The 10,414-nt window shown below is 34.9% G+C and overlaps 1 protein-coding gene across 1 annotated transcript; it reads right to left on the bottom strand.

Moving 5' to 3' along the window:
* Positions 1–1,088: 1,088 nt before the first annotated feature.
* Positions 1,089–10,387, bottom strand: LOC149896369 (sorting nexin-7-like). Its single transcript, XM_090118230.1, has 10 exons — positions 10,034–10,387; positions 9,104–9,242; positions 8,083–8,202; positions 7,366–7,507; positions 6,804–6,886; positions 6,330–6,421; positions 5,830–5,958; positions 3,793–3,992; positions 1,955–2,000; positions 1,089–1,806 (listed from the first exon to the last, which is right to left on the bottom strand). Exons 2-10 carry the CDS (start codon positions 9,236–9,238, stop codon positions 1,260–1,262), a joined length of 1,494 nt encoding a protein of 497 aa, XP_089974356.1. The 5' UTR covers positions 9,239–9,242; positions 10,034–10,387; the 3' UTR covers positions 1,089–1,259.
* Positions 10,388–10,414: the final 27 nt, after the last annotated feature.

Raw genomic sequence — 10,414 nt, 5'->3', positions numbered from 1 at the left:
TTTTTTATATTGTCGATTATGCTTTTTGTTAACATTATGTTATATGTCTTAAAATAAATTATACTACATATACATATTTGTTTCGTGAATTGATTAAATAGTTAAGTACGAGTTTATTATTGCTTGAAGATATTTACATTATATTAAAACATTATATTACACAAAAATATCAAATCTTGATCAAATCTAATATGATGACAATCGGTCTAGCCGTTCGGCTTCAACGAAACATGCATACTGCATAGGTACTTGAGGATTCCTTTCACATTTAAATGTATTATTATTGCTATTTATTTTATAGTAAGTAGGTACTTTTATTTAAACAATGAGAAAAAAATAATGGATTACAATTAACTAATATATATGTATACATATTTTACTTACATAAAAAATGTTTTTTTGTATCTGTCCAAATGTCAAATACATATTGTCAAAAAGCGCGGGATATATATGTACCTCGTTGCCATGGTAACTACGAAACTCGAAATCTAGGTATTTTATGGTCCAATGATGGGCACAAAGTTAAAAATGCGTAAGTATTATTAAAATGCATTCCATGACCTTTCATTCGAAATATAGAGAATTAAATATTTTTTTGTACGTCATACTCAAAGCGGGCTTTTTTTGGTCAAAATTTAAATTAAATATCGGTGCTGGCTTCATAAAAAAATCTACGCTAAAGTTTCACAAATGATATTAGCACATATACATATAAGAAGCATATAAGTTGTTTATTGTTTATACATATAAGAAATGAAATCGGTCCGAGAATAAAATTGATCTTTGCGGAACCCCTAATTGGAAAATATTTACATTAATTTTTATAACCAATGTTATTGTTAAAATTTGCTATTAGATTTGTGTGATAAATTATTACTTATACAAGGTATTTTCATCAAGTTCGTAATAGATTTGATTCTAAAACTGTCTTGTTTATATGCCCATAGTATATTAATCGAAAATTCTTTATGTAAAATTGTTCTCACTTGAGTATGATTTCTAATATAAAATTTTAACTGTTTCAGAAAATAATAATTCTATTTTATTATTATGCATATTACGTCAACATAAGAATAAATACCAAACAAATAGCGGCCGAATTGAGAATCTCGTCTTTTTTTGAAGTCGGTTAAAAAGACGTTACAGTCAAATAACTACACTACAAAAATAAATTATTGTACACTCAAAATAATTTATTCAATATATACAGTTCAATGTGTAATCTGTCTGAAGACATCACAGAATAGCGTATCGCACAATCAGGACAATTCCACATCTGTGAAACTTTGCAAAGGGTCGGAAAATTCTGTCGATTTATCATTACTTCTTTCTTCATTACTTTTTTCTTCGTTACTTGTTTCTTCATTGCTTTTATTATCATTACTGTTATCATGATTATCATTAATGAGATTATCTTTATCATTAACATCATTAAAATTGGAATACGTTTCCGAATCATTATTTTCATTGTCATCATTAATCCCCAGATCTTGCTCATAACCGTTTAAGCTTTCTTTTTTATCTGTATCTAGGTCGCTGTCAATTTCACTGTTGTCAAAATCATTGTCTGTAGGACATTTGGAGGGTGATAGATTTTGTACAGCCGTTTTCGATACTGTTTTGAATAGTTCGCTTATGTCTGTTTCATTTGATAGTTTTAAAGCCGCTTCCCAGCCCATAAGGGATTGAGAATGTATGGCCACTTGTCTGTCAGCGAGGTCTAGTAGGAGGGATTTGATTTCTGACCGCGTTTTCGGTATCCAATCTGATAGTTCAGATCTTAACGCTTCGGAGGCTTGCTCTAGTCTGTAAGGACATTGTGTGATTTTTAATGTGATTGTAAATTTAGTAAAGGTATCAGAACTAAATAAATTAATGTTTGATTTCTACTATGAAAGCTTACAGATGAAATAAATATAGACAGATGATTATAAAAATTTAAATAAATAAATACCTGTTATGACATTCATCCGATTGGTTGGTGCCAGAGACGTATGCAGCTGAAATATAAATTTATCTAATTAATTGATTGTACTATTTTATGATTTTTACAATGATGTTTAATTTTAATATAGCACAATGAGATTTGAATTGTATTAATTTTATAACACAACTCTGAATTTTATGTTGGAAGACTACAATAAGTGCTTAGTCAACAACGATTTCTAAACGTAAATTAAACATATTTATAAATATTTCACCCTCCCTCTCATCTTGTAAGGTGGTGCCTCGGGAGAGGATTGAAACACTAGGACTGCTGAATGAATACTGTATATTTGAGACTAGCTTTCCGCCTGCGGCTTCGCCCGCGTTTTCAAAAAAAACCCGCATAGTTCCCGTTCCCGTGGGATTTCCGGGATAAAACCTAGCCTATGTCACTCAGAAATGATGTAGCTTTCCAACAGTGAAAGAATTTTTCAAATCTGCCAAGTAGTTTCGGAGCCTATTCAATTCATACAAACAAACAAACAAACAAAAAATCAAACCTTTCCTCTTTATAATATTTGTATAGATATAACATGCCTTATTAAATAGATACAAAACTAGGTTACACGTGTTATATAGTTAAGCTAAATTTAAGCACTAGGTACATCTCAATCTTGTAGCATGTGGTTTCTATCACCGTGCAGTGCGACCCTCTCTGCGCTCCCGATATCTCACTATGTATCGAGTTCTTTCCTTTTTAAAGCCCAATATCCACACTAAGTGGGTCTTCCCACCTGGCCCAGTGCCCCAGTCCCATGCCCACGTCCAGCCCCACTCATCGTGCAGCGCGACCATTTCTCTCCTCTCCGTTCCCGATACTTTACTATGTATCGGGTTCTTTCCTTTTTATAGACCAAAATCCCCACTAAGTGGGTGTCCCCGCCGGTCCATTTCCCTTTTGAAACGCCTACGTTCAATACTAAGCCTTAATATAGCCTTAACATAGGCTATGCCTAGCAAGAGAGCCAGAGGCTCATATTCAATTTTGTATAATCTAAAGGTGAAATAAAGATTTTATTGCACGCCTCATAAGCGAAGCGTTGAGGTGGGTACTACTGTCACTTCGCGCAAAACATCTGATTTTTCAAACTTAAAATGTCTTTATGTATCATACATTGCACTTGTAAGATAATACATACACACACATATTAAGAAAAAACACTATTTTTAACGTTCATGATATTTTTGATGTCATTTTTGTTATTTAAACTAGTTAAAAAACAGTTTAAAAAAGTTCTGTCTTGGACGTCCGTGTGTCTGTATGTGCGGATCCTTTTTCTTGTTAACACGATAGCGACCGAAATACTTTACTAATCGAGTCTTTTTTTTCTCTTACGCTTGAGTATGCTCAGGAATAGAACCCTTTCATTTTTCAGGGTCTGATTCGATGTGGTTTAATTGTTATTAAATAAACAAAAATAATAATTAATAAATAATTATTAAAAAAAATTATGAGGCGTGCACTTTTGGATTTTCCAAATTATTTATTTATTACTAGTGGTTCGCCCCGGCTTCGCCCGTGGTACATATTTCGCAATAAAAGGTAGCTTTCTCGGGTATCAAAATATCTCCATACCAAATTTCATGCAAATTGGTTCAGTAGTTTAGGCGTGATTGAGTAACAGACAGACAGACAGACAGAGTTACTTTCGCATTTATAATATTAGGATGGATTGAATACAATTTTTTTAATATCATCACAGGGTGATAATTTTTATAACACATCTCTGAATTCTACGTTGTAAAACAACAGAGTAATTACCGGCCCAGTGCCCCAGCCCCACACCCACGCCCAGCCCCACTCACCGTGCAGCGCGTCCCTCGCGCGGATCTTGTCGAGGTGCGCACGCGCGTACGCGGCGAGCAGCGGCAGTGCGGCGCGGTGCCGCAGCGGGGCGCGCGCTCGGGCTGCGGCCGCGGAGCCCCCGCCCGCCCCCAGCGCCCCCGCGGCTCGGGCGCAACGCCCCCCCGCGCATACTGCCCATGCGTCGCACGCACGACGTAGACTGAATAATAATAATAACACGCTAATATAATTAACTAAATCCCCGATCTATAATATATCCCTCCCGCGCATACCGCTGAATAATAAATAGTACATCAATGTCGACGAAAAAACTGATTAAAATAATTATATACAGGAATATACTACCCTAAATCCCCGCTCTATCATATCCCGCTCGCGCATACCGCCCACGCGTCGCACGCACGACATAAGCTGAATAATAGTAAAACCCAATTATAGTCGACGAAAACGTTGCTGATCATTGATTTTACAACCCTAAACCTTCCGATAAAAATAATATCAATAAAGTCGCTTTACTCCATAACGTGACGGTATTGCGTATTTCCAAACTATACATAGCCAGAACGCAACCATAGGAAACTGCTCGTGTATACTTTGTAATGCTGTTTTTAAGTTTGTTATTACAATATATACACGAATTTTGCGTACTGATCGTGTATACTTTGTAACGCGGATGCTTGCTTCTTCGTTCCAAACTATACACGATCAGTACGCAAAATATGTATAACTAAAATATATAGCTACTACACCACTTACGCTTGAGCGAAATAATAAATATATAGGCAATCAAAGACTTGTACTGCAGCTATATCTATCTACTTTTATTCTTCTTGATTGATTCAGTAAAATATGGAATAATATTAATATTATTAGGTAAGCTTAGAAAAATAAATAGGTAACAGATGTTACCTATGGGTTAGGTTAGGTTCGTGTTTTTTTTGAACTACACAAAAATAGGAGCCCCGCGAAGCGGGGCTCCGTCGCCTCGCAACCGTCTTCTTCTGGACTTATTAGATTCTTACATTTTAGCACTATTGTCAATTGTAAGTCGTGCAGTATAGTCGGGAACGAAGATGCAAGCATCCTCGATACAAAAAATATACGATCAGTACGCAAAATTATATACACAATACACATGCATTTTAATAATAGATTTCAAAACAGCAATACAATAGTATAAACGCGAGCAATGGAAAGACGCCACGCTTACTCCGAAACATACACGATTAGTCTGCATGCGTACTGGCGCTGTATATTTTGGAGCGCTATTCTTACTTACTTCACTACAAAGTATACGCGAGTATTTGCACAATTTGCGTACTGCTGTTGTATAGATTGGAAGAACTTTGTAAAAAAGTTATTTCCAATTTATACGTGATTAGTTTCAAACCGTTGCGTACTGGCCTTGTATAGTTTGGAAAGACGCGACGGTATTGCCATTAAACGACTTTAAAATTTTACTTTCATCGCGCCCAAACAATTTTCACTTCAATAATAATATAATTAACAAACAGGCTCGCTACCCTAAATCCACGCTCTATTACATACGGGTGCAAATAGCCCACTCATGCACACCGTCCACGCGTCGCACACATGACAGAGACTAAATAAGAATAAATCCTAATCAATAATCAGTTTTACAACCCTAAACCTTCCGATCAAAATATCAAACATCAATAAAAAAGAACGTATGTACCGAGCACACGCATCAGAAGTGAAACTTCTTTAGCAAGATTCAGAAATACCAAAATCGTCCGTTTGCTCCAATACGTAATTTTGTAATTTTACTCTCAACGCGCCTAAAGAAGTTTCACATCAAAAACTTATATTTAAACTACTAAAGGCTATGATTGAAAATAACAACAATTTCCATTCCAAAATATAAATTTAAATTTCATCTTGATACCACGCGATCTTGAGAAAAAGGATTACAGATAGACGAACATCAAAGTGATCCTACAAGTACTTACAAGGAAAACAACTTTATCTTTTGTGGTTTTTCCTAAAAAAAAAAAGTATAATATAATCAAACTCACCTAGCATATTCGCCGCTGAGCGACACAGAGCCCTTGTACAGTTTGTTGGTGAGCGTGCACAGAGTAGTCAGCTTCTGTTGCAGAGACTGCATGTAGTCCGCTGCCGCGGTGAACTCTGGGTCTTTTACTCTGTGGAGCCACGAGCCGTGGGTTTAATTTTTTTATGATTTGTGAGGTACATCTGTGTATTGTTAAATGTTGTCGTATAATATTCTTCTCCTTTCTAGTGAGTGTTTCGTAAAAATCAGCTTAGCCGTTCTAGATATATAGGCACGGTCTAAGATACAACGGTTAGATAACATATAAAATGTCTTTATAAAAATAGTGTAGGTATAGACAGATGTATATATTTGGCAAGTATCAAACTACCCTACTCTACAACTCTACAAAACATACTTAGATACATGACAAAAAAAATCGATTCGCTTAAGAAAAATTTAAAACTACCCTCAAATTCTACAACTTTGAATACTAACGAAAATTATGGGAAATATATTTACCTGGCACCGTTGTTACTCTTCGCTTCATTATTCCCGTAGAGGGCGCTGCTGAGACCCCATAAATTCAATGCGCTGTTTTCACTTTTAAATACCTGAAAAATTAACAAAAATATATTGAATAGCGAGTTTAAATGTACATATTTAGTATATAATATTCTTTTTCTACTCAGATGGAATTTGCTTTTGAAAAAATCAAATTTGTCACAATTTATTGAAATGAGACTTTTAAAATAAACTTTTGATAAAATCTTTGACTAATGATGTGTATACAGGGTGTCCCGAGTAGATCTAATTTAAAAAAATGCGTCTGGAATTTTTTTTACACTAACAGTGTATGAAAAACTATAACTCCTCTTGAGTCAAGTACACCGACGGTGGGACACCCTGTATTTATAAGACATATAATTTACCACAAATCAACAAACAGATATGTCAAAATTTATAATTCTTTTTCGCAGTACGCTAGACACTTACCTTATCAAAATCTTCGTCAGGCGTGATGAGGAAAAGTTTAAAATCCTCACAGTGTGTCAGTATCGGATGTTTTGCGATTCGGTCTGAAAATTGTTTAAGAAAGTCGTTTATGAATCATCCTGTATATTAGACGCAGTGAGAAATAAACGAATACTGCCTTCTTATTTAAATAAAAAATAACGAACGCAACTGTAAATATATAGTAGTTTTAATAAATTAATATTCATCAACTCATGTTGAAGTCATTTAAAAAAAAACTGAAATTCACACGAATAAAAAAAATGAGTTGCAAGTTTGAATTAGAAATAATAAAAAATGAATGCAATTTTATTTGACGCATTAATTAACTATTAAACAACACGTAAATAAATAAAATGTTCTATATGCGGGTACATACAGAGCGAGCAGCTTTGCTACGCATTTCCTTGCACGAAAAATGCTTCGCGAGGCTGTTCGCTCTGTGTGTACCCGCCTAAAAATGAATCATATTCAATTTATTGTCAATATAATGTCAATTAAATGATTAAATTGATTAAAATATGATAAAAACCGCAAATCTCACCCATAAACGCGTCCAACGCCAGCGCCCGCACGGCGACGAATGTCGGCGAGTACCTGTCGAGTTGTTGCCGCGCGGAGTGCAGCGGCGGGAGGGGCGGGGTAGTGACGAGCGGCTGGCACGCACTTAGCCGCTTGTGGAGCAGCTAGAGTGCGGGGTACTCTCATTTTTAAGCTTTTTTAAGAGATTTTTTAGCAGCTTTAAAGAAGGATTTTTTTGTGTAGACTTCGCTCAAGATTCTTAAAATGGTTTCTAATTATTAATCTTGAGCGAATTTTTCTTGTAAATGTAGCAAAGCATATAATTTGCGTACCACACTAATGCAGTTTCAATTTAATTCAAAAGTGCAAGAAATTCATAACTTAAATTGCATTGGCAGTTTGACTCACTTCTCTAACCAAAATGTATGAGAAATTTTTTTGTCAATTTCTGTTATTTTTAGTGCTCTAACTTAAAATGGTCCCAGTCTTTTAAGCCCCACATGAAATAGGAACGAAAGCAACAATATTTTTTTCATATTCTATAACATTTTTGAAAAAAAATACAAGATTTTGAAGAGTGCTGACAATAGATTTCGTTGGTTACCCTCAAAATTTATTTCAACATTTTCTTTTGTTTCTATAAATTACTTATTTATATGAAAACCTGACTTTAAGTTCATAAATCAGCATTATCATATGCTTGTTTATACTAAAACAACATTCAAACATAAAAACTAACCTTAAAATGGTTAAACCTCCGTCTGACATACGGCGGCGTGGGCCACCGTGCGCACACGCATCGCACTCGATACGTTACATAGGTTTCTAGTGTTGAGAGCTGCTTCATGGGCGCGTCGACCTGTAAATATGTTTATACATACTTTAATAAACATGTTTCGAGTTAAAAAAGAGCGTGTGAGCCGAGCATACGTGTCAGAAGTGAAACTTCTTCGGCAAGATTCAAAGATACCAGAATCGTCGCCTTACTCCATGACGTGACGGTATTACCATGACGCGTACTTGAAATTTTACTCTCAACACGCCTAAAGAAGTTTCACTTCAAAAATAAACGTTGCGTGACGTTCGACCACGGAGTAGGGATAATAATAAAATTTGTTACACGAGTTAGTGTCAATCGTCTCAAACTCATTTTTTTTGTTACATTGATTGGTTTTAATTGATAAGTTTATTCATATTTTTTAATAAGATAAACAATATTTATTTGTTACATTGATTGGTTTTAATTTATAAGTAATAATAGGCAGAATATCTACAAAGTATATGACTCACTAGCCGCCAAGCACCACCGCGCTTGTCACACAAATTTTGTTTGTGGTGCCCTCTCTAGTAATAATACCTCAATGATGTGAATAGATTTTTATCATTTAGGTACAAAAAAATCATTGTCAAAATACTTACAATTTAATATCATTTAAAATGTTGACGATTCAAAAGTGCGTCTAAAATAAGTCTAATTGAATAAATAAATGTTTGAGTTTAAATATGCCATATTGCTCAAAATTCTACTAATATTATAAATCCGAAATTTTGTGAATATGGATGGATGTTTGTTACTCAAAAATTACTGGATAGATTTAGATGAAACTTTACAGTAACATAGGTCATACATTGGAATAACACATAAACTATAAAAATACTAGATTTTTTCCCGTAGATTCGTCCACGTGTAAAACCGCATGGTACAGCTAACGGCATATAATTAAACTCGTTGTTAGTCTTCAAGAAATAATAATCCATACCTTAACAGCAATATCCAGTCCCGGTTCCATGATGAGCGGCGACCCCTCCCTATCGTCTGCCACACTGCATACCTCTGTGTCTGTAGTGTCCACATCATTGAGATCCAGTACTGCTGAACTGGTCTCGCTCGCCATTTTACTGTTAAATGTGTAACAGAATAAATTTGGTGGTAAATAGTAACTATGTTATGTGTCAAGAGTGGTTTTAGAAGAAGTGTAATTGAAATAACCAGTTTGTAGTAAATTTTGGGTTGGTTGATGTGATATATTATGATTTGAAAGGAATGCTTGCTTATGAAGTGGTTGATATTTGTTAGAATTAAGAGCAGCCGTACACGGGCAGCTCAAGCAATTAACAGCTGAGCAACATAGACGGACTGCTGTCAGCGGTCAACGAACTACTGCTTGAGCTGTTGCTACCAACCACACAGTTGACAGCTTGTAGCGGTTGCGACTGCTCGAGCAGTCATGTGTATGGCAGTGAATGAATGTCTATAGTTCACCGCACGGTCGCTGCTTCAAGCAGTCAGTCTCAACTGCTTGAAGCAGTCCGTGTATGACCGCTCTAATGGCACATTTAGAAGTCAATGACTGATAGAGTTCACACAAATAAACCCTCCTGTATGTAACCCCTAATGTATAAAGAATAACAGTGTTTAAAATTGATGTAAAGCCATTCCTGTAATAATTACTATAAGGATGATTGCCTGATTAAATATGATTCATGGTACACCTACTGATTATACTTAGCAATTAACTACAGGAAATGAAATCATAAATTTTGAATTAAGTTTGTGAAACTATTTTCGAATCAAATGTTATAAACTTCAAATATTACTCACGAAAAAAAAACGGGTATTTAGAATAAAAATATTTCTGTTTTAATTATCGAGTGTACAATTTCTAATTAGCAAAAAAGAAAATACTTACGATTACTTTTTAAAGTGTAGAAATGAAAGTACAAATGCAGCGACTACTTTAAAGGAGGCGTAGCCGTTTATCTTGTTTATTTAAACAGTTATCATTTACACCGATAAGGTAAGAAACACTAAATAAAAAGTAGATCAACCTAATTTGCAAATTTTTCGATCAATAACTGCAACTTGCATTGCGTTACACTTCCACACTGAAACTATCGGACAAAAAACCTCACTCTTACTTATTTACACACTAATTTTGATAAGCTATCGCGTAACTTATTCATTAATTGGTAAAAATACACAAATTAATTTGCAATAAAGTACATTTTTATGCAAAATCCGATTCCTAATTTGAGTTGACAAATGCTAACGAGAATGCTAATGACACAAG

This window comes from Colias eurytheme, chromosome 29, assembly GCF_061535395.1.
Source record: "Colias eurytheme isolate Ceu_HAF_F1 chromosome 29, ilColEury1 Martin Lab GWU primary, whole genome shotgun sequence".
NCBI lineage: Eukaryota > Metazoa > Arthropoda > Insecta > Lepidoptera > Pieridae > Colias > Colias eurytheme.
The sequence above is the reverse complement of the archived record's forward strand: the minus strand, read 5'-3'. Positions and strand labels throughout refer to the sequence as shown.